The following is a 25,770-nucleotide window of genomic DNA, read 5'->3' on the forward strand; positions in this document are numbered from 1 at the left end:
AACATAGAGCATGATCTTACCAAGTTTGGTGGAAATCGCACTATTACTAACAAAGTTATAATACGTAAAAGTTGTGGCTTCTTCGCAAATTGAAGACTATGAATGACAATATCATCCGAAAGTGGATATTCTCACATAATATATGGATATATTACGTGCTACGTAATAAGAAATACACAAAACCTTTCGTACCTGAAGCGTCCAGCTTCCGGTTTCCCGACTTGTTTCTAGTTGGAATCCCTTTTCCATTATTCTAAAATATTTAAATTTTCTTGGTAAAAATTGATGTACATGAGCTTTGCATATTTCTTTTAAAGCCAATTTCACCCTTCCAACCATGTATGTGTTTTTTCCCCCGATCGATGAACGGAAGAGATTGAAAGCTCTATTAACCGCTGCAAGCGTGACGCGCTCGAACTCCAATATCGAGCGACATTCCGTAATGTGCACTGTGGCAAGGGAGAATTTGCGCTGGTCACGGAAGCGGAAGATGCCGCAGAATGCAAAGATTTCAGAAGTGTATACCGCATCACGAAAGAGCTTGAATGTGGTCGCAAATCTTTTGATAGTGCTGTGAAGAACGTCAACAGTCGACTTTTCATCCACGATGATGAAACGTATCACTTCCGGTGAAATTCCTCCTCATGTGGATGAAATGGCTAGTCACCGCAACGTGCGAATACGGACTGCACCTCCAAGCAAAAGAGAAGTCGTTTCGGCCATCAATGCACCCAAACGGTGTAAAGCCGTTGGACTCGACGGTCTCTCCGCAGAAGAGTTTATCGCTGCATCTGCAGCTACTGCAGATCGGCAACTTCTACTCATACGGAAATCTTGGGAATCCGAGACTTTTCCCAGAGAGTGGAAGAAGGGATTGATGGGGAAGACTTTGTTTTGAATGTTGCAATTGGAGGATTATCTGCCTTCTCCCTGCCGCCCCAGAAATAATATTATAGCTAAAATAATCCTGGAACGCACCAAGGAATTCCTGCATTGCGAGCAGGGTGCCGTGTTTAAATCTTCGTTGCACCTCCACCGGAGTGCTCTATGCAGGAGAGGCATTCCGGAGAAATTAATAGCTATTATCAGAGTGACCTAAGATGGCGCAATATGTGATGCGTTGCACCGAGATAAAATCTCGAGGTATTTTGAGGTCCGCCATAGTTGCATCCTGGGACTGATATTATTTCTTCTTGTTATCGGTGACGTGGAGGTGCTCAATGGACTATGACATCTTGCTTCAAACACCTCGACTACGCTGATGACATCTGTCTGCTCTCTCATTGTGCTCATTGGGTCATGAACCTTGGCCAAATGGCTCTGGATTTAGAAAGAGGGGTAAGTAGAGCTGGACTGAAGATAAATACCAACAAAACCAAGGTTCTCAGTCTGACGGATCATCCCACTTTCCCTATCTGCAATAATGGGCAGAGTATGGAAGGCGTTGATCAATTTTTATATCTAGAAAACGTGGTTTCTGCTGACAGTGGGCCCGAACTGAATGTTGCTCGACGCATTTATAGCACTAGATCCGCTTTCGCTACCTTGTCTTAAATTCGGAAATGCAGATATCTCAACACCAGGATCAAGTTGAGATCGTTCTGTGCTAGTGTTCTTTCTGTATGAGTAGCACATGGAAACTGAACTTCACGGTTACTGAAAGCTTCAAGTCTTCATCAAAATCTGTCTGCGCCGTATCATCGGAGTATGCTGGTCTAACACTATCTCAAATGAAGAATTTGGTCGGCGCACAGACTGACACTGGTACGCACTGTGATCGGAAGGAGGGGCAACAATTGCATTGCGGGTTACTCCATACAGTGGGGTTTACCCTTAAGATGGCCGACGGATGGGTCGTCCCATGGGCACTTTATGCAGAACAGTAGAGGAGTGCATGCATCTCAGGAAATCGTGGCGAGGGTTGAAGATCATTTCGGGTAATCGCGAACAATGGCGCGTAAGTGTAGTTGACGCGCTATACCCCAATAAGGTGTAAATGGTAACCATATATATATAACTTTATATGTGGTTTGGCGTTCTGATAGCCTCTTCATTCCAAAAATCAAATAAAATAATTTGCTGTTCTTAGGAAGCTTCGTGCCTTTTCGTGATAGTCCTTCAATGCCGCCAAAAATGGGAAGAGTTAATAACATGCGAAATTTGCAGTATTCAGATGTCTCTAAGGTTTACGCAAATATAAATGATACTACTACTAGCACAATCGCAGAGGAAGTACTAGAGAGTTTCCCTTTCTTCTCCGCAACTTAGGCAATTCGAATTGTAGGTTATGCTGAGTCTGGCGTCAGGGTCCTCTTTCGGTTAGTGCCTCGGACAGACCACTGTAATTTAGTATGCATTTGTATGAGCCTGTCATAAGAGCTCTCGTAATTGAGTTTTGTTATAAGTCGGTGAAATCCTTTTTGACGGAGCGTGACATTCGCTATCTGAGGTCCGCGACTGTTAAGTAGTGCGAGTGGATTCTGCCCTTAACAGTCGCCAGCGGGACAGAGACTGCACCCGCCGAAGAACTGCTACGAACGGAGCCCCGCCTGACCAATCTGTCAGCCCGCTCATTCTCCTCTATGCTCCTATGATCGGGAACCCGGAGAAGGGGGACCTTGAGCGTGCCGCTCAGACTGTTCAGCGCGTTTCCGCACTGCCGAACCAACCGGGAGGATAGCGTCGAGTACAAGACCTTAATGGCCGTTTGGCTGTCGGTGAGAATGACTATGTTAGGCTTGGAGCTCGGATCATGTCGCAACTATCGACAGGCTTCCAGTATCGCCAGTGCTTCCGCTTGAAATACACTGGCGAAACCTGGAAGACCTTCAAAGTCGATGGGAAATGGCCAAAAGGCCGATAGAAACAGCGACGGTTTGATAAGCTGGGTAGTGATTTAAGAGCCTTTTGACTCCATCCGGATGCGGCCATTGGTCGTGAAAATTGGCGAATCTGAACCAAACGAGTCGAAGCCACTACAGAGAAAAACAATGGCTAAAGAAGAAAAAGCTCTCAATTATACGAAGAAAGTAATAAGTAGAAGTTTGTAGTAAAGCGGCAATTAATTTCGAATTTGATTGCGATCATATTCAATATTGGGATTATCTCTTCCCTTCAGAAAGGGAAACCACTGCACGTTTGCAACACCGGCTATGATTTTGGGGTTCCAATTTCTCGCGCCTTAAATCAAGATATCTAGCATCTTTGATATCATGCCATTGTTGAAAAGTATATTATCTGGCATAGTATAACCAAACGCCAGTCATTTTTGGCCTAATAAACCCGATTAGTCTGATGTCCTAGAGCCCATTTTGCTACTTTTCCTTCTGCCAGACTCTGTAAATGAATGGTCATTTCAATGTCTCCAGGATATCATTGTTTGTGGAGAAAGTTTCTACTCTATTTTGCAATGATTGAGGTTAACCCCATTTATTCACCATATTGAAGGCTCTCTTAAACTTTTCATTATCCTTTTTGACCAGTCGCAGTCATCTACTAGGCATATTTTCCCTATATGGTGAAATTCAAGGTATCCAAAATATTGTAGGAGGAATTCCAGTTCTCCGAGTTGACAAACGATTCAGGCCTAAGATTATTCTAAAAAAATATGATGACAGTAGATTTCAGCTAGGAGCTATAGTAGACAGCTCATTTGTTTAGTTCTAATATGTCTAACACAGCAATAAGGCAATAATTTGGTTCCCCATTCTTCTTCTTGATGAGTTACTGGGCCACAATCAAAAGTGTCTTTACCTCTGGTGTGGATGAAGTTATCAGCAATGTTTCAAAAGGACGCCACAGGACTCGTCTGACTACAGAAATGTGGAGGCGGATTAGTGAACATGAAAGGTTCAGGGTTCTGTCGATCGCTACGAGCGGCATGACCGCAACGCGTTGGAGCTACTTTAATAAAGTAAGGTGAAGGAAGCAGAAGCAATGATTTCGCTACCGTACATCATATCACGAAACCGATTGTTCGTAGCTACAAGCCTTTCGATCGTCCTCTGAAGACGTTAACGGTTGACTTTTCATCCACGATAGTGAATAACTTAAGAGATGAAAGGGATACTTCACCACCATTCATAATCGTATACCATAACATCCGGAGACATTCAATATTTTCGCTGTTATACGCATTTCTTTTGAGCCATGGACATTTGGTGGACATATGGAAACTGTGAAACTCCACGTGGATGCGATCTCCCCATACTTACGAGGAGAAAATGTGGATTTTTTTTCTCTTCCAATATAGCCGTGTGTTAGTGCAAAAAACCTATAGTAGGTCCAAGAGATTATCGATCCCGACTTGGGTCTCTTTCTGGCTACAATGTGTATGGCCATAGGATGTTTGGCAATGCTTCCAACGCATCATAAAACAGGAAAAGATTAGTATTATGGACTGATCATCTCAGCCACAGGCGCAGATATAAATAGCGGCCGAAGAGTCCACTTGGGGCGTGGTGCGCCATTTTGAAGCCACAAACCCTAAGAGCCTTACCGATGTGGGACAGACAATGGGAGCAGGATGTAGTCAGCCCGTGACTTTCACAAAGAATCATAGTTCTCTCGCCTTACAACCAAAAATCTCTTTTAGATCACCAAAAAATTGTTTGCCTAGTGTCCGTATCGTGGCTCTCTATAGGCAACCGCAAAAAAAGAGTCTAAGGGTCTTGGGAATGTGTGCCATGTAAACAACCGCAAACCGCATTTTATTATGGGAAAACCAAGTATTTCTTGACTTAATCCAGGTCTTCGTCATGTGGAATCGGGGGCTGTCAAGTAGTGCGAATAAGCTTCATCCTTCACAGGCAACTAACCAACCAACCAACTGGGTGCAGAATACGCCCACCGAACGACTTTCTAGAACGGAAATCTTGTTGTCCAGTTCATCCGCCCGCTTATTCTGCTTTTAAAGAAGGATAGCTTTGAAGGTGGTACTTCAGGATTTTGCTGTGATTGTAGGGCTTTGCTGTCCAGCAACCAAATTCTCTTAGTCTCACAGGGGGCATCTGCCGGGCAGGACTGCGGCTCCAAAATAGCACCGGAACATACGATTTTTTAGACTCTCTTTATATACTTTTTCAACTCTTAGGATCCAGGATCACTTCCTAATGCATACCTCCCACATTGAAGGAAAGTGACAATATTTGTCGGTCAGTGGCAATATTTGTTCATTTAACGCGGGAAGCGGAATTTGGGTATCGTTTTCTTGGTGGTAAATAGCATCAGTTCCATTTTGGTTGGATTTCTGCCGCACCAGTAGCACCAAGTTGTTGGTATAAGTCACCACCTTCACAGAACATTGGAAAGATGGTGCTGGTCAAGGTCTACCTCCCAATCAAATAGGATTACCTTGATTTTTAGCATACATACCATCCATTGAATAAGATACCCCTCCAATCCTACTTTGATTGGAGCCTCTTCGATGGCTTTGGTATTCAATTTGTTCAATACTCCCTCTATATTCAGGGAGGCAGCTGAACTTACTTGTATTGTAACGACTCCTCGGCCATCCTGATCATCTCGTTAAAAGTAGTTTCTGTTTCGTTCCGATAAATCTCTACAAGCCACGGGACACCCCCTTTCTACTATTTACCGATTCGATATTCTCAAAGGGCTTAGGCTGCATAATGTCCAAGCGGGGTTCTGACGCACAGTGGTCCTCGTTAGTGGCGAAGACTATCTAGAATAGCAGCTCCAGGGTTTCATTAGAAAGTTCCGGCCAGGAGCCCGCCAATTTTTTACGAAAAGTTGGACCCCTATGCTCCTAGCTCAGAATTTTACAGGGTCTCGCTGCGAACTACTGCAAACCAGTTCATTCTTCGGTGGAAAGGTCTGTCATGCATATACTTCATCACTTTCTTTGCATACAACTATATATCGTTTTATCTATCCTATTCAGTTTATATAGCAGTGAATAAATAAGAAAAGTGAAAAATGTGGCGTCGTTTTCTTCGCTAATAAGATTTTATTTTTGCATAAACTCCGGTATTTCGGGAACAACTTATTCTCTTCCTTAGTGCTGGAATTGATTGTTCCCGAAATATCGGTAATTACGCCAAGAAGACATTTTATTAGGAAACGACTATACTATTCTTGGTGTTCTATCTTGATCGTTAAAAATTTTATCTTTTAATCAAAAGGAAGAAAGTTCAAATCGAAACATCTCAGCCAACTTTGCTCTCTCTGGTGACTGATCCGTGAGTGGCTTACGAAATGGGATAATTCCTTCGTGTGGGATGTCTTCTTTGTTCTTATGTAGGTCTCCTTTTATGGTACTCCTTTGTGGTGTGGATATGTCTCCTCTCCTTGAAGACAAGCATAAACATCTATGACGCAACCTGAATTCGAACCTGGGGCTCGAAATCGAAAGGGTAGCGTTTCCATGTCATCGGTCTGTTATTATTTAATTAAACGGATGTTAACAGTATCATAAACATATGTGTGCTTCTGAAATGTAGTTCCATCTTTCCCATTTTCCTTGAACAATAATTCTCATTCCCCATTCCTGATAAGTTCAACTAACAGATAACTATCCGCATGAAATCTGGTTCAACAATTCAATGGCAGAGAACTCAATTTCCTCCAATTAATCTGATAAACTACTGCATCCTTCTCGACTTCATCGTAACGAACATTAATGACATCAAATCGTTTAGTCTCTGACCTACATATGTAAGTATCTAGTCCTGCCGAGCCATCTATCTTTAAACGAGAATATCTTTCTCGGAACATCTAAACATTTATCCCATGGTCATTATGCTTCACCAAAATAACATCAATTTAACAAATCCTGTAATCTTGCAATGGTTGTCATTATCTTGATCCTGTAGAAAGAGATGGATCTCGGCTTGCCTGTCACCCTCTCTGCTCGTCTATAATCGTTGTCTCATCGATTTCGCATTGATTTCCTTTCGATTCCTCTGAATTACACGGAGACGACATTGAACAATCCTCGTCATCAATTCGGTATCAATTTGAATACATAAACCCTAGCTAGCGGTGGATATTGCCGTATCGTGTCCGGGAAGATGAAACTACGACACGGCGGCTTATCGGAACACAACCCCAAAGGAATGGCGGTCAGCTCGAAAAGGACTCCCTTTGGGAAAAAAGCAATCATTGGCGATAGTATCTTTGCTGTGTTGTTTTTATTGTTAGAATTATTGTCGGTATCGCGTTTTGTTTCGTTCCCTTTTTTACGGTTGCACTTTCTCCTACATCACTCATAGAAGAGGCTTCAGAATACAAATCGGTTAAGTAGTCAAAATGTGCAACAGAATGGTGAATCCTTTTTGCAGGATGTCTGGGAAAATTCAATCAACATGGGGTTGACTTGTATTTACAATGGAACTAAGTATCTATTCTTTTGTGCGAATGAAGGGAAGGGGAAGGAACGGACTGGAAGCTGATAGAAGTGGGAGAGGTTCTTCCCTCGCAGGACATTTTTTAAGACCTACTGTTACTGAAGTATCAGCTTCCTGTTTTTCCTATCATTGCCTTCAGGCACATTTTTCAGATTGTCAGCTTTAATTTGAGTTACCAATTTTTTGTTGTAGTACATTTCGTTGAGGATTAAGGAGTCTAGGAATCATTCTGGAGCACTGACGTTTCACGCTAGCTGATTTGTATCATTTGGTCTCCTTGGAACGAAGTATCATTTCTATTTCCAATATCATAAAGAACATTTCGTAAAAGCATTTCGTCCATAATTAATACCATAAATGCTCGGGTTAGTGCTCGGATGCTACAAACTCTAATTTAGTCCTACGATTTTGGCATACAGGCACATCAGCTCTCGGACATACTGTGTCGGGGTGCGACGGTTTCATCAATACAATCGGCCAGCAACACCCTCACACGTGGAACATCATTACGAGGCAGTGTAATGGCAGGTGGAGTGGACACAGGTGACTACGATGTACCGCATCCGCATCCTTATACACATCATTATATGCAAACGACAGCATCCATCACCCCACCACATTCGGCCATGAGTCTGGTGGGCTCACGTCCTGGATCGGCTGGTGGCTCAGGACATGGTTCCGGATCGGGCTCGAGCCCAGGTGGATGTGTAAGTGGGAGTGGCAGTGGAATGGGTCGAAGTGGTGGAGGCCGAAGTAGTGGAGGTGGTGGAACGGGAAGTTGTGATGATAGTGGCGGTGGAGGTGGTGGAAGTAGTGGAGGACGTAATAGTGTTTTAGGCGATTTGATAGGAGGCGGCGGTGGTGTGGGTATTGGAATTAGTTACCAGGAATGTATACATTATGAGAGATTGCCGATACCGGTGCCTATACCCACGGTGCCGCCACCACCACCCCTGCATTCCGAGGAGGAAATTGAACCAGCTTACGCTACAGGTATTGTACTTTATTAAATTGCTCATGATCGTAATTTCCATTTTATAGAATATGATTGGAATGATGCATTTTCCGAGGTTATTTTATTTCGTTTGCAAGCGTTATCGTAATTGAAATTTAAATGATACTGTACAATTGGGAGTTTTTGAAAATGCAGGACAGGAATCCCACAAGGATGCAGCAAACATGCGTTTTAAAGGAATAGTTCGAGAAACGCTTCAAAAAAAAAATATGTCCGAAAAAAAAACGTTCTTAGAAAAATACTGGGACCGGGCTTTTTAAGACTTTCAAACCAAACTCACGGTTGGGTGATAACGAGATGATATAACAAACAAGTCGAGAAACCGGAAGCTGGACGCTTCAGGTACGAAAGGTTTTGTGTATTTCTTAGTACGTAGCACGCAATATATGCATATGTTATGTGAGAATATCCACTTTCGGATGATATTGACATTCATAATCTTGAATTTGCAAAGAAGCGACAACTTTGACGTACTATAACTTTGTTAGCAATAGTGTGATTTCCACCAAACTTGGTAAGATCATGCTCTATACCCTATATTGTTGTGAAATTCCGTGGTGCTAGCATGAACCTAAGGGGGGTTTTGCAGCCAATTACTAAAAATTATAGTAATATACCAGGTATTCGGGAGCCCAAGCACCATATAGTGGCAGGCTCCTGATTTTTGTCAGATTTTTCAGTTGGGTAGTTTCCGAGAAAGGCCCCCTTAAAGGAATGATCACTTTCAACCTCTCGCACTCCCCACATTTCCAACAAATGTCAATGGCTTCGAAAAGTACTAACCGAGACCTTTAATTTGATACCCCACATGACTATATTTGATGAAAAAAAATGTACACCCCCCTTTTACATGTACGGGGACCCCCCCCTAAATTCGTTGTAAAAAGATGAAACTCACTGTATGCGTGAGCATTCACAGTTCCCAGCTTTCTACCAAATGTCAATCGCTGTAACCGTCTCCGAGAAAAATGCGTGTGACGGACAGACAGACAAACAGACAGACGGACAGATTAGAAGGAGGAAAGCGTACAACGAATGTAGGAAACTCGACTAGCGTTCCGAAGCCCAAGACGAACGATAACGATGGATGGACTAAAGTTACCAACAAAAAAGCGAAACGAAAAGGAAAAGTGCAAACTCGTCCAGATGCGATTGTTATCTCCAGTAGGGGAAATCTTTCCTACGCGGAGATACTCAAGAAGGTCGAAGCTGATCCCGACCTAAAAGATCTGAGCGAAAAAGTGAACAGAATCCGAAGAACCCGGAAAGGGGATCTCATGTTCGAGCTGAAAAGATCCAGTGTAGGGAAAACTGATGACTTTCAATCATTGCAGGGTCGCTCAGGATTTACTTGAGCAGACCACGTTTGAATCTGAGATGGAAATTGCCATCATAATTGAACCGTATAGAAACCATCACGGTGGTATATGGGTCACAAATTCGACTGGTGGAGCGACGATATGGGCTTGCGGTCGACAGGCCGTACAATGTTCTGCAAGTAAAGCAGCCAGCGGCTTTGTGTGGGCGAAAATAAGTGGTGTATATGCGTTCAGCTGCTACGCCCCACCAAGTTTGACACTGTCTGAATTCGAGCAAATGCTTGATAATCTTGTCCTTCACGCAAGGGGACGAAGTCCAAAGGTGATTACTGGTGATTTCAATGCTTGGATCCTTGAGTGAGGTAGCAGAGAATCAAATGCTAAGGGGCGCAATTTATTGGGAGCTTTTGCGCAATGCTGACCACATTGCCTCCTAGTGTACCGTTACGGTCTTGAATGAAGTGCTCTAACACACTTCAAGGCCCTGATCTAACATGGATTGTTGCGCCAACGATTATTATTATTTTGCGCAGATGGACATAGTTTTGGCTAACGAAGGTGCTGTAAACATCTTTCAGAAAGGGGGGGGGCAGGCTTGGTTGTGGACCTGATCTTTGTCAGCCCTGCTCTGGCGCGTGGTATGTCCTGGTGCGTCAGCGAACGCTACACCCAAAACGATCACTAGGCAATCTTCTTGGAGACATTTGTCCAGCCACAGGGCAAAAAACTATCATGCCCGAAACCGAAAAAACTTCAGGCTAGTCTGCAAAATCTTTGGATGAGCAGACCTTCATGGAGGTGTGGTTAGATCAACCTGATAAAGCGGGCGCCTCTACCAAAAGAGCCGTCCATTTGGCTTAACGCATTGTCAAAGCATGTGACGCATCCATGCCTAGGAGGTGTTTATTTCCCGCCTTCGATCAGCCTGCCACCGAGCCAGAAGAGCGGCTCAGAGGGCAGTAGGTAGAGTCGTCGATCAGGGGCAAAAAGGGTGCGCCTATAAGGCAGCCCGCAAAACCCCCAAGCTCGCCATCCAGCGAAGCAAGAGGAAAAGCTTTAAGGAGCTCTGCTCGGAAGTGGACATTAACCCGTGGGGGAGTGTTTATAGAATCGTGATGGGACGATTCAGAGGCCGTTCATCTCCGCAGATCACGTGTCCCACGCTGTTGCTGAAAATCGTCCAAGGGTTATTCCCCCAGCAAGAGGAGAGCACCGACATATTCCAGCCACCTTTGAATGTGACGGCAATTCCCCCAGTCACCAGAGGCGAGCTGTTAGAGATCTGCGGTAGAATAGGAGACAATGAAGCACCGGGCCTGGACGGACTACCGAATAAGGCCCTTAAGCTTGCCGTGAAATCCAGGCCGGACATATTCGCTGAGTTGTTCGAAGCGTGCATGTCCGAGGGAATATTTCCAGCGGCATGGAAGCGGCAGAAGTTGGTACTTCTGCCTAAACCGGGTAAACCGCCTGGTGGACCATACCGACCCACATGTCTTCTGGGCACGGTGGGGAAAATGTTAGAGTGGGTAATCTATAATAGATTACTCCCTGTTGTTGAGAGCCAAGGCGGCCTTTCCAATCGACAGTATGGGTTCCGTAAAGCCAGATCAATCATTGATGCCATCAAATTGGTTACTGGCTTAGCCGAAGATACAATCTACGGAGATAGTAGTACCAGCAAATATTGCGTGGTAGCAACTCTGGACGTGAAAAATTCATTCAATTCGGCCAATTGGAATCTAATACGCAAATCTCTAGCGAAGGTTGGTATTCACGCCTATCTCGCTGCAATTGTCGATAATTATTTGACTGAAAGGAGGCTCTGGTATGACACCGATGACGGACCCGAGGAGTACGTTGTTTCCGCGGGTGTCCCGTAGGGCTCCGTATTGGGCCCACTACTGTGGAACATCATGTACAACGATGTACTTAATCTTCCCCTTCCGGAGGAGGGCACAGTGGTGGGTTACGCCGGTTGTTGTCGCAAAGCATCTTGAAGATGCTGAGTTATACTCAAGCGGGGCAACCAGTGCTGTTAAAAGTCGGCTAGAGATCTCTGGTCTGACACTTGCGGAGGAAAAAACAGGAGCGGTCCTCATCACTAAGCGTCGGAAGAGAAATTACGCCTGCATTAGAATCGAGAATCATATCATCACTTCCAAGCCGACCATCAAATACTTGGGGGTGGTGATAGACAGGAAGTTCAGCTATAGGCAACACGTGCAATAGGTTTGCGATAAATTACCCACTGCTAGTATGGCCCTGGCGAGGATGATGCCGAACGTTGGAGGGCCACGGCATAGCTCTAGGTTACATATAGGCAGGGTGGTGACCTCAACCATGCTGTATGCAACCCCAGTTTGGAGGGAGGCGTTGCAGATGTCATTTAACACTAATAAACTGAGTGTCGTCTACATGAGGACAGATCTGACTGTATGCTCTGCCTTCAGGACTGTCTCAGATGATGCAGTATTCGTCATCGCAGGAATGATGCCGATTGACATCTTGGCAGATGAGATGACGAATATATACAATGCGAAGCCAATCTTGTCCTTTCTGCAGATAAAGAACGCTGAGAAGGAGGAATCTATAAATAGATGGCAAGAGCGTTGGGAACGCTTGGGAAAGGGTCGGTGGACTCACAGGCTCATTCCTGCCATCAAGGAGTGGTTGGAGAGACGACATGGTGAGATTAATTATAATCTCACCCAGTTTCTCACGGGGCATGGAGGATATCGCCAATACCTGCACAAGTTTAAATTGGAAACTTCACCCGACTGTCCAATTGCGATGGAGTCCCAGAGGAACGAGAGCATGTATTCTTCCACTTTCCGAGATTTGTGGAAGAAAAGAGAAATTTGGAGGAGACTCTTGGAGAGGTGCTGGTACCAGAAAAGCTGGTGTCGAAAATGGTAGCACATCAAGAAAATTGGAATGCGGTCAACTCCATGATCGCATCTATCCAAAATAAATTGCGAAAAGCAGAGAAGAGGAGAAAAGTGCGGTCGCATGCGCCGCGTATAGAAGAAAGGTGACTAAGCTTGAATGAACTGACTCCGCCCCGTGATGTAATACCTTATGGTGGTTCCGCGGGGCAGGGAGGGAGTCGGGGGTGGTTTTAGTGGGTAAAAAACCCACACACTGGTGTGTACAGACCAATGTCTTTTGGAGATTTTCACCTCTTGAAATAAAGGCAAACAGACAGACAGTAAATCGATTTTAATAAGCTTTTGCGTCGAGTGAGACTATCTTTGCCGGGATGAGTTTGAATAACTCTGGCGAGCGGCCACGTTGATGGAGGATACCGCTCGTCAGAAATGAGAACCAATGATCCTTCTTTGATGTCGTGATGCGATGTTTTCCATTTAGAAATGGACTGATGAGATTGCAGATATTCCGCTAACCAGCGTTCCCAGAAATATTGCAAACGTTCCTGGATCCGTTGAAAATGAGAGAGTCGTGAAATAGGTACATCGGTGAGTGTAGGCTCAGGAATGGAATTGAAGGGAGCACCTCTGATGAAGTGTCTAGGCGTGAGGGCAGAAAGATCATCTGGATCCTCAGTGAGAGCACTAAGCGGTCGTGAGTTGAGAACGGCTTCAACTTATGCGAGGAACGTCGAGAAGTCTTCGTAGGTGAGAAGCGTGTGGGCGATCGTTCGTTGCAGTTAGTATTTTCCGGATTTTAGCGCTGCTGGTGCTCTAGGTGGATTGAATCTCCAATGGGTCCGTCATTTACGAGAACTTGGCGCAAATGTTGCGATTTTTGTGCACTGCTGTTGAGAAGCCATTGAAGAGTGATGTCAGCACCCTTGAAATTAGTACCGCAATCACTAGTGAATGATTTGCGAATCCCACGGCGACTAGTGAAGTGGCGAAACGCCTTGAGAAATCCCTCGGTGCTGTAATCCGTGATAGCCTCGAGGTGGACAGCAGATGTTGAGAGACATGAAGACGACGATCCAGGCCTTGTAGGTCCGAACTACGCGTGCTTGATAATATTTGAGAGACACTGGTCCCGCGTAGTCAACTCCTGTATGCCCGAACACCAATGAGGGTTGTAGTCGTTTCGCAGGAAGTTGACCCATTAACTGCTGAGCACGTATTTCTCGTATACGTGTACAGGTGATGCTATCCATGTATCTTGACGTGTGAGAGGTCAGATGTGAGATTTAGCCAGCGTTGAATTTTGAGGTTTGTGAGATCAATCAATTCACTCCTGAACGTTTTCCAACGATAAGTTATCTGAGGAGTTAGTGGGCCATCCCATCCAATCTTTTCTATAATAGTTATAAGTCCTGCATCAGAATTTTGGCTCGGACAATGACTGGTCAGATTAATTCAAGAGGATCAAACAACTGTGCTGTTTCTGACAGTATGATGCGTTTCGTGATGGCCGAAGTTTGAGATGTATGTAAAAGTCAAAATGTCCGGAGGACATTTCCAGGACATTCCCAGAATTTTACACATAGACTCATCGAACTGGTGAGATGTATTCCTGCTGAGACTTGATGAGTTGACTTTACAGAACGATGGATGATTGCTTTTCCACTTCGCTACTGGAAAACACCCGGTGAGACAGACAGCTTCAACCTGAGACGTGAGAGAGTATCAGCACCTCCGGTAATGTCGTCGACGTAGCTACCCTTTCCAAAAGGTTCGTTTGCTAATGACAACTTGTGGCCCTCGTCAATGAGAAGTTATTTAAGAACGCGACCTGCTAAGTATCTAACGGTTGTAAGACCGTACATTGTAGGCTCACTGGTGCTTGATTGATTATCAGTCCAAAGTATTCTCTGGAACTTCCAGTAATCTGGATGAACATCGATTTGACGGAACATTTTGGTAATGTCCGCCGTAAAGATGAGTTTGTGCTGCCTACATCGAAAATGTCTGCTTGAAGTTTCGGACCGGTATGCAACATATCGTTGAGTGAAATGCCTGTGCTTGATTTACAGGACTCGTTGAACACGACTCTCAGCTTCGTAGTGAGACTATCTTCACGCAATACGCCGTGGTGAGGAAGGTAAAAGCTCTCAGTAGGTGATGCCTTATCTTCTGAGACTTTTTTCATGGGACCTAGGGATTTGTACTCTTTTAGAAAATGTGAGTACAACTTAAAAAACACAGGCTGGTGAGAAATGCCTAGTTAGCGATTTTTCTGCGATATGCTTCATTTGTCCGAGTTGTGAATCATTTGATTTGAAGAGAAAGCGCACCACATACCGACCTGCACTGTCGCGAGTATGTATGCTCTGGAAATATGCTTCGCATTCTGCTTCTTCGGCGCTCAGGGAATCCTCCCGATGAGACGAGGCACCCTCAATCTCCCAGAGTTTGGAGATGTTATCATGTAGCTGCTCATTTGAGATTGTGAAATCAGTATGGGAAGATGCACTGGACTGCCATCGACTGGACCAAGAATTGTCCATCCAAACATGGTGTTAAACGCCGGAGGCTCATTTGATGAACCGGATTTAACTCCAGGTCTTAGGATTTTGCCGTGGGAGTCCCCACCGATTATACCGTTAATCTTGACAGGTGAGAGGAAATCTGGGTCAGCTAGTTTAAGATTATGAAGATGAGGCCAACTCTTCGCGAATATTTCGACTGACGATAATTTGACGGTGAGATTCGGGAGAATGTGAACTCTGCCTGTTGAGTTGAGATTCTTGATACCAATGTAAAGGTGACAGCTCCTTCTGTTTGTGCAGATGAGGTATTGCCTATTCCAACAATTGGAATGTAGACATTTGAGACAGCGTGGTTGAGATTGCAAAAGAGTTTCTGAGAGATGAGGGTGATCTCCGATCCTGGATCGATGAGAAGTCTTACTGGGTGAGAATTTCATGACGATGTTAAAATAAGAGGTTGAGCAGTTGCCAGCAAAACTGTTGGACGAGATATGATATCAGCTTTGAGGTGTTGATGAGACTTTCGCACTGAGTTGAAAGATGCTGAGATGCGAGATGATGACGCTAAATCCTGGAGATATGAGCTGTCAGTTTGAACTGACTGATGAGAACTACACCAAGGTAAATTTTGTGTTGCCTTTTCCTGGCTGCTAGACGTTGTTGGATTAGCTAAGCCGGGTTGAGTGTTTTGATGAAACGGTTTTCTGAAGAAGCGGGAGTGGTGCAGCATTGAATGATGTGCCGCGCGACAAATCTTACAGCGCCTTGTACTACGGCAAACTTCCACTTGATGCATACCGAGACACTTAATGCAGAGAGCGCGAGATGTTACCAGATGAAGCCGTTGATCTGCGTCTAATAACTGGAAATTCGGACATCCTACTGCAAAATGATTTCCTCCGCAACAAGAACAGTAGTTTGATTTAAATGACAGCGTTGAAATGACCTCGGGTATCGGCGTTTGGTTGCGAACATCTGACTGAGTAAGATTGCAGCTTGACTGATAATTGGCGGATGAATTAGATGAGTTAGACGTTGGCTTATACTTGACGAACTGAGAAGAGTTTGAATTGATGATCGCGTCACATGAACATGAGGTGCTTTGAAAGTTTGTGATTTCCCAGTATTGGTTCTTCCAGGCTGAGTCTTCTCTTTGCCTTTCTGAATTAGCCTACCTTCCATAGTTTCTAGTGCGCGTGCGCGGCACATCAGAAAATTAGTGAGTCGTTCTAATGCTGGATACTTTGTTACAGATCCCAGTGTGAGCTCCCAGTCCTCACGAGTTTACAGGTCAAGTCGATGAGTTGTGAGGTGTACCATTAGCAGATCCCAATGTTGAACTGGCGATCCTAGCGCCTTAAGTGAATTGAGCACCTCGGTCACTGTGTTGATGACAGTGTTTAGTTCCTTCGAGGTCCTGGACGCCATCCTAGGAAGCGTAAAAGTCGGTTCAACTGTGCAGAAATAAGAAGTCGCTTGTTCTCATATCTAGTCTGCAAAGCTGTCCAGGTGGTTGTGAGATAGTGCGTTCTGTCAACCTCGATGACACTCTGTTTCTCGACGACCGACAAAAATAGAAATTTGAATGACGGCCAGTCGATGATATTGCCAGAGAATTCTGGTGGCTTGATTGTCGTCAAGGGTGCACGCTGCTGTACCGACTCTTGAAATGAGGCTTTGAAGGCTGCTGAGGGATGAGAACGAGGCTCTAGCTCGTTTATGCGTGCTTTGGGAGCGGATTCCGCTTTGACGAACTGTACCTTGGCTTTTAGGTACCATTTGTCCTTAAAGTAAGGAATCTCTAGAGGCAGTTCGGCCTTTGAAGTCATGATCCTCTCATGATCACGAGATATTTTCTCCCAGGCATCAGTAACCATGACCAACTTAGAATCCGCCTCGAAGGTAATGTGCTGGGCGATATCACCGCTGCCCACTTCTGTGGTTATCTGCTCCACGTATTCAAAGTTGATCTGTTGGGTTATAATTAACTTTGGAATAGCCATAGTTATCTGATGAGAGAAAAAAACACGCTACAAGAGAAAAGGAACTAAGCGAAGAGAGCGTCAAAATGATATTGATAAACGTCAAGCGGTGATGTAGTTAGAGAACCGCTGTAAATTTATACGAGTTTGGTTCAGAAGAATGATGTCCTGCTGAATTGCCGCTTGAAATCCGTTTTGACTTTGTTAAGTCAGCGCTAACGCAGGCAGGGTACTGTCGACTACACGATGAGAAGCGGGAGATTTGAACAGGAATCAATTTATGATTTATATCCTATAGGCAGCCGGACAATATTATATTGGATAGAAAATTAAGGCTGTCCGATACTTGTATTCCACACATGAAATTTCATCCCCATCAGAATAAATCCCTTGGCGACAGAAAAAAAGGATATTTCGCACGAAATACATGACACCATTTAAGGCCCCTTTGTTGAGAACAAAACATACATTTATATTTATTATACTCGAGCAGGCTCCGTAAAACCTCCTCGGAGGCGAGAGTGCTTTATTCAGGGCTGCCTTACTTATCCCGGCTGCTTGTTTCGCCCATCATCTCCTGGAGTAGTTGCATGCACAACTTCACAACCCTTATAAACTACAAACACACCATGATGGGGAAAGGGTCTGATTTTATGGTTCCGCAATGCATAATGATACGTCACATAGTAAAACAACACAACAATTGAGTCATACATTCGTTTTAACAATAAAATGCGGAAAAGCGCTTGGCGTGATGCAAACCTTGACAACCAAATAAGCATGAAAACGGCAAAATTGAAGCAAACTGCCAGACAACTGGGCATGAGGATAATTAGGCTCCGTAGTTATTTTTTTTTTTGAATACGGCTAATTATTGCGAAAATTTTTTCGAAAGCTCCAGGCATCGTTTGAATGAACAATAAAATATGAATCACAGTGTTTTATCCTTGCAGATAATAATCCACATGATGACGCGGATTTTATGATTTAATGAGCGCTTTTTCCAGGTCATGCGAATAACTGCAGGCTAGAAGATAATTTTCCAGCATTGTAGAACGTACTCGTAAATCAGGATATGACGCATGATTAACATATTCGAGTTGATGTTCGTTTTGGAGGCCTAAGGGTCTTTACAGCTGTTTACGTTGAAAACTGTGCCTACTTCGGTGCTCTGTACGTCTATAGAACACTCAGGATAACATTCACGTAGACTTTCGACTGGCCTCAATGGATTTACAAAATAATACGTGCTCACCAGTTCGGCTCAGTTAACATGAAGAGGATGGGCGTCTTGAATTTAAATTACTTATTCTTCTCACGTTCTTTGAATAAGTATAAGAGAAACAAAACAAAGACGTGTTCCTTCGGTTTGTTTTCGTTATATGTGCAAGTGAAAGTGGGAAAGAACGGAACTGGATTCACACTGCCTCTTCTACTTCCCTTGAAACTTTCAACCGAAGTATTCAGGGCAAAACAAATAGTGGAGTTATACCAAGTCCTTTAAACATTAACATCAGTCAGTATTAACGAACGTCTTCAGCAGCCCTCATCTTACTTTGACATAGACATATTCCAAAACAGAAGCGACTCAAAAGGAGTCGCCTACCTCATTCGATTTAGGAGAGACATTCTAAAGAAGGAACCGGGAGTTTTCTTTCTTTTTAGCATTTGTCCCTGTCGCTAGCAAGGTTGGCTGAAAATACGCTTTTTTTTGTTCGAAGTAAAAGGTTTGGTCCTGATGGTGTTGGGAAGCTTTCAAATCATCATTTAACGTCGATTTTTCGGTTGTCCTGTCGCTTTCTTAACTAGTGAGTTCCCATCAGCGTGAATTACGTAACTAGGCCATTAAGATGCCTCGCTCGTAATTTTCCCACGTTGGGCGCAACGATTTAAAATCATTTATCCGTACGAATGTGACACAATCGACAATCCTTCTTTCTGATCTGACCCCCACCCAATTATTGTACTTTGTATCTACGTCCCCTGTGCTAGTCTTTTCTACCTCTACGAAGAGTTGTTTGACCGCTTGTCGGAACACTTTGCTTTCAAATTCCCCTCCCTCGCTTTCTTCCTCTGCGGAGATTTTAACATCTCCATGCTCAGTTGGCCTAGTCGTACTAGCCTTCCTATTTCTTCCAAAAACTTCTTCCACTCTTCCCTTCTACTCTCTTTTTTTATAAACGTTTCTTCTACCCTGAACTTGAACACCTTATAAAACCTCTTGGGCCGCACTCTCGATCTCTTTCAAGCGCCATCTCTCTCTATTTGCTCGTCCACCCTTCTATGCCAAAACTAACGTTCACCACCGTCCACTTGAATTTGATGCAGAGCTTAGACGTCAAAACTGCATGTAATTCTCTTAAGTTCAACTTCCGGGAAGCCGACTTTGACGGTCTCAACTCGCTTCAATTAACTGGGATCACATATTATCAAACTCTACCTGTTATCAAGCTCTTCGCACCTTCTATAATGTTCTGTCCAATTTCCTCTCCTGTTATGTCCCTTCTCCTCCTTATTGTCTTCGTTCTTACCCAGCTTGGTTCACCAGGGAGATCTTTAATAACATCCGGTAGAAGTTTCGGACTTCAAAGAATGACGCCGACCTTCCCCACTCCACTGTCAATAAGATGATTAAAATAGTTCATAAGAGATAACTTGTTGAGCGTTGAGGGCCACCCTTGCCCACGGTAACTTGAAACCGCGTCGCATACTCACTATTCCCGTAACCCCATCCAGTCTTTCCCTTCTTCCATCAACTTTGCTGATACTCTCTTCCGTGTCGACTGCCTCAACCACTGCGTCCTCTACGCCTTTTCTTGATGTAGACTGCTCCGAACCTCTCGCCATTCCTCTCCTCACGCCTTCTTTAGTTCCTCGTAGCCTAGAGACCTCATTAGTAATCTCGACACCAATATCGGTCCTGGCCCCAATAGGCTTCCTATAACCTCTTCCTTGTTAACTGTAAAGAACACATTCCCCTCTCCTTTTTATTATCTTCAAGAAAAGTTTAGAAGAATGCTACTTTCTTCATCTTATCATGCTACTTTTCCCACCTTATTATCCCTATCCTCAAGAGCGGAGATCCTCCCACTAGCTGTGAACTACTGTCGAATCTTTCTTTTTAACGTTTTGTGTTCAACAAAACCTCATTAAAATCGGCCCACTGGCTGTTTGTTTGGCACTATTCTCCAAAACGGATAAATCGATCCAAACGAAATTTGGTAGATATGTAAGAACTGTACGCTTAGTGACATAAATTTAGGTGGGGTCTAAGGTGGGGCTCCCCATACATGCAAAGGCGGAATGTAACAATTTTTATCATCGAATATGGTCATGTGGCTACACCGAATCTGATATTGGTTTTGACGTGGTTTGTAAACTGCGGGATTAAGGAGTCAAAATGTACACACTTAAAGTGAGACAGGACTCGTTTTCAGAAACTACCCAACTAAAAGATCCGAAAAAAATCAGTAAGGTGCGCTTAGATGAAATCTAGGCTCAAAGTATGTCCCATTCCGATATCTGCTCAAATAAACAGGCATAGAGGACAATATTGCGTATACGCATACCAAGGTTCGTGGAAATCCGGCGATTGGTGTCAAAGTTATGACAGTTCAAACTTATCGATTTTATGCGAATTAACTGTATCCTAAACCATACCAATGAGATGCTGAGGTCATAACACATTCGAGCGAAATATTAAAAATTCATTCATGAAGAATCTACTTCTCCCCATCCTTTTTAAGGTTTTGTGTAAACACAAAACCTTATTAAAATCGGTTTACTGTCTGTCTCTTTTTAAGGTTTTGTGTAAACACAAAACCTTATTAAAATCGGTTTACTGTCTGTCTGTCTGTCTGTCTGTCTGTCTGTCTGTCTGTCTGTCTGTCCGTCTGTCTGTCTGTCTGTCTGTCTGTCTGTCTGTCTGCCTGTCTGTCTGTCCGTCACACGCATTTTTCTCGGAGACGGTTGCAGCGATTGACACCAAATTTGGTGGAAAGCTGGGAACTGTGAACGCTCACGCATACAGTGAATTACATCCTTTTACAACGAATTTAAGGGGGGGTCCCCATACATGCAAAAGGGGGGTGTAAATTTTTTTTTCATCAAATATAGTCATGTGGGGTATCAAATTAAAGGTCTCAGTCAGTACTTTTTGAAGCTGGTCTTAGTTTTTACATTTATTGGAAGGGTGGGGAGTGCGGGTGGTTGAAAGTGACCATTCCTTTACGGGGGCCATTCTCAGAAACTATCCAACCGAAAAATCTGAAAAAAATCAGGAGGCTGCCACTACATGGTGCCTGGGCTCCGAAATACCTTCCACACTGATATCTGCATAAATAAAGTTAATAATAGTATATTACTATAATTTTTAGTAATTCGCTGCAGAACCTCCCTTAAATTCATGCTAGGACCACCAAATTTCGCAATAATATAGGGTATAACATAGAGCATGATCTTACCAAGTTTGGTGGAAATCGCACTATTACTAACAAAGTTATAATACGTCAAAGTTGTCGCTTCTTCGCAAATTCAAAACTATAAATGTCAATATCATCCGAAAGTGGATATTCCCACATAATATTATATATGCATATATTACGTGCTACGTACTAAGAAATACACAAAACCTTTCGTACCTGAAGCGTCCAGCTTCCGGTTTCCCCACTTGTTTTTTTTTATGGATGGAGGTGGAAATCTTAGAAAGACACTGCCGCGCCAGGTTGCAGCAGCGTGTGGGATTCTCACCCACTAAAACCACCCCCACTTTCTCCTTTTTCCTTCCCCGCGGGACCGCCGCAAAGCATTACTTCGCGGAGTGGACTGCGCTTTACGCGACCACGCCTTCCGTTCTTCGCGTCCTCCTTGCGCGCTCCGCTCTTGTCAGTTCCTCTTGTATTCGTTTGATGGCGGTGTTCACCGCACACCAGTTTCCCTCCGATTTCAACATTTCCCCGACGATGTTCTGCGGGCTTAGAGTGGTTTTCAGGGAGTCTTCCAGACTCCTCCTTTCTGAGAGATATCGTGGACAGTGGAACATAACATGTTCCGGGTCCTCAGGTGTGCAACCACATTCAGGACACAAGGGAGAATCATCCACCCTGAATTGGTGCAGGTACTTCCTGTAACCGCCATGTCAGAAATTGCGTCAGATGGTAGTTAATCTCACCGTGTCGTCACTGGATCCACTCTTCAATACGGGGAATCAAAGTGTGGGTCCAGCGACCCCTCTGCGAGTCATCCCACCGTTTCTGCCACTTCTTCAGCGACTCTCGCCTTGCCGCCTTTCCGCATTCTGCATCCTTTTCAAGAGGATTCATTTTCCTTGTCTCGTACAGGCAGCGTGTCTCACTTGCCAGAATGTCTATCGGGATCATTCCCGCAATAACACACGCTGCCTCGCCTGATATTGTTCTGAAGGCTCTGCACACCCTTAGCGCCACTAAGCGGTAAGTCATATTCACTCTCCTACGATTACTCTCACATGCTAATGCTTCCTCCCAAACTGGTGCCGCGTATAATAGTGTGGAGCGAACCACTCCGGCTACAAGTAATCTGCGACTGTACCTTGGACCTCCAATATTAGGCATCATCCGCGCTAATGATACGCTGGTATTTGCCGCTTTCTCACAGGCATAGTCCAGATGTCCCTTGAAATTGATTTTAGCGTCAATCATCACCCCTAGGTATTTGATAACCGGCTTCGAAGTGATGACGTGACCACCAACGCGAATATTAATCGTATTCCTCTTCCTACGATTGGTAATCAAGACCGCCTCCGTCTTTTGTTCCGCAAGGTCAAGCTGAACCATTTCCAGCCACGCTTTTATGGCGCTAATGGTTTCGTTAGCGTACATTCCAACGTCTTCAGGTTCTTTCGCGACGACAACCACAGCTAGATCATCTGCGAAACCGATTATCGTGGCCTCCTTTGGCATGGGAAGGACAAGGACCCCATTGTACATGACGTTCCACAGGAGAGGACCCAACACTGAGCCCTGTGGTACTCCTGGGGTGACGGTGTACTGCTTGGATCCCTCATCCGTGTCGTACCACAATGTCCTCTCCGAAAGGTAACTGTTGAGGAGCTTAGTCAAGTAACTAGGGACACCCGTTTTAGCCAGTGAACTTTTTATCCACTCCCAGCTTGCGGAATTGAATGCATTTTTGATGTCCAACGTGACTACGGGACAGCATTTTTTAGACGACATCGCGTCTCGAGCCAGCTTCAAAACAACGTCTACGGCGTCGATCGTTGAGTGGGCTTGACGAAATCCAAATTGTCGCTCCGATAGTCCAACTTTGTATTCGATGATAGGGAGCAGTCTGTTGTAGATGACCCTTTCGAGCATCTTTCCTGCCGTGTCGATAAGGCAAATCGGTCGGTATGATGATGGGTGTCCTGGGTGTTTATTCGGCTTCGGGAGCAAAACTAGTTTTTGCCTCTTCCACCGGTCGGGGAAAACTCCTTCTATCATGCATGTTTCAAACACGCTGATAAATCAGTCGGGTCTGGTCTTAACAGCGAGTTTAAGGGCTCTATTGGGAACAGCATCCAGACCGGGTGCTTTGTTGTCACCAATTCTCCGGCAAATTTGCGTAAGTTCCTCCTCAGTTACCGCAGGTATGGTGTAGACGTCGAGTGCTCGCTTGTGTTGTTTGCGCTCCCCTTTATCTCTGTCTGTCCGTCACACGCATTTTTCTCGGAGACGGTTATAGCGATTGACACCAAATTTGGTAGAAAGGTAGGAACTGTGAACGCTCACGCATACAGTGAATTACATCCTTTTATGTCGAATTAAAGGGGGGTCCCCATACATGCAAAAGGGAGGTGTAAAATTTTTTTTCATCAAATATAGTCATGTGGGGTATCAAAAGGTCTCGATTAGTACTTTTCAAAGCCGATCTTAGTTTTGACATTCGTTGGAAGGGTGGGGAGCGCGAGGGGTTGAAATTGATCACTTCTTTAAGGGGGCCATTCTCAGAAACTACCAAACCGAAAAATCTGAAAAAAATCAGGAGGCTGCCACTATATGGTGCCTGGGCTCCGAAATACCTTCCATGCCGATATCTGTTTAAATAAAGTTAATAATAGTATATTACTACAATTTTTGTAATTGGTTAGAAACCAGCCTTAGGTTCATCCTAGCACCATGAAATTTTGCAGTAATAGGCTATAATATAGAGCATAATTTTACCAATTTTGGTGGAAATCGCACTATTACTAACAAAGTTATAATACCTCAACTTTGTTGCTTCTTTGAAAATTGAAGACTATGAATGTCAATATCACCCGAAAGTGGATACTCTCACATAATATATGGATATATTACGTGCTACGTACTAAGAAATACACAAAACGTTTCGTACCTGAAGCGTCCAGCTTTCGGTTTCCCGACTTGTTTTGTATCTGTTGTAGGCTAGGTCATAGTGTGAAGTCTATAAGGTTGACTTTTACCGAAACAGTCCTTTTGAGATCAATCTTTCTGTGTAAATGGTCTTGCTTCAAAGTCTTCAAGCGATACCCTCTACGACTGGCTGACTGAAGGATCAGCATGTTTCCGTGAAACGCCGATCGACAACTTCAAACCTTTTGGTCTTTACTGACTTCGTTGTTAAATGCCTTAATTCATGAAAAGAGGTACACGCCATTTATACCGATTTAGTCAAAGCCTTTGATACCGTTGTTCTCCTCTACAAACTCTTTCTGCTCAACTTCCCCCCTCAATCTTTTCTTGACTCTGCTCCTATCTCTCACACCGTTTTTGCGGAGTTTCTTTTCGTGGACACTCATCCCGTTCCTTCTCTTCCTCCTCTGGTGTTCCCCAAGGTTCCATTCTTGGTCCCCTGTCATTCCCATTTTTTATCAATTGCCGCACTATTCCGTGTTTGCTGTACGCTGACGACCTTAAATTATCTGCCCTTGTTGTCCATCTCGCAGGACAAGTCGGACAAAGTCGGTGCTAGGTAAACAACCTGACATTGAATGTGAACAAATGCCACTGGATGTGCTATTCACGTAAACCCTCCCCAACATTCTTTCCCTACTCTCTACGCCGGCATCCTCTTTCACTACTGATATAATCTTCGATGGAAAAATTCGTTTCAGTTCCTACTTCATGAGCATCGTCAATCAAGTTCCTAAAATGTCTGGCTTTATTCTACGTTCCTCCTACGACTTTACCTCAATCCAATCCTCCTTAATTCCCTTGTCAGAAGCATCTTTAAATATTGCTATGTAGTCTAGTCCCCCTTCGGCAAACGCAACCATGATCACCATGCTCTTGAACATCTCCAAAGTAAATTCACCCGGACCTTCTTTTTCAAAAAGAACCTTCACCGTGTGGATTATCCGTCACGGCTCCGCACTCTCCATCCCTGTAGCAACGCCCTATTTTCCTTGATATGTATACCATTTTCAAATTCTATAATTGCCTGATGGACTGTTCTCTCAACTAAGATATTATTTTCCGCATTGCTTCTCGTAGTACACGTAGTGCGGACGTTTCTGAAGTACTCTTCGCGGAGATGAACATCTACTTCTCCTCCCTCAGAGGACAATATGTAAATAGGAATTGACTTTTCTGTATATTGTCTTTAATTAAATAAATAAATAAGTAAACTTGATGTCCATCGCCGATGCCCCTATCTCGGATTTGATCGCAGCGTG

The 25,770-nt window shown here is 44.1% G+C and overlaps 1 protein-coding gene across 5 annotated transcripts in view; it reads left to right on the forward strand.

Moving 5' to 3' along the window:
• The window catches only part of LOC119653632 (atypical protein kinase C), a 333,534-nt gene that overhangs the window by 58,675 nt on the left and 249,089 nt on the right, over nucleotides 1-25,770 (forward strand). For all 5 annotated transcript variants that reach the window (XR_005249728.1, XM_038058408.1, XM_038058409.1 and 2 more), the window contains exon 3: nucleotides 7,766-8,360. Coding sequence is in view for 4 of the 5 variants with exons in the window: in XM_038058408.1 (XP_037914336.1) it covers nucleotides 7,766-8,360 (595 nt within the window). In the remaining variant the exon portion in view is untranslated. The remainder of the gene's footprint in view (nucleotides 1-7,765; nucleotides 8,361-25,770) is intronic.

Source organism: Hermetia illucens, chromosome 4 (assembly GCF_905115235.1).
Source record: "Hermetia illucens chromosome 4, iHerIll2.2.curated.20191125, whole genome shotgun sequence".
Classification (NCBI taxonomy): domain Eukaryota; kingdom Metazoa; phylum Arthropoda; class Insecta; order Diptera; family Stratiomyidae; genus Hermetia; species Hermetia illucens.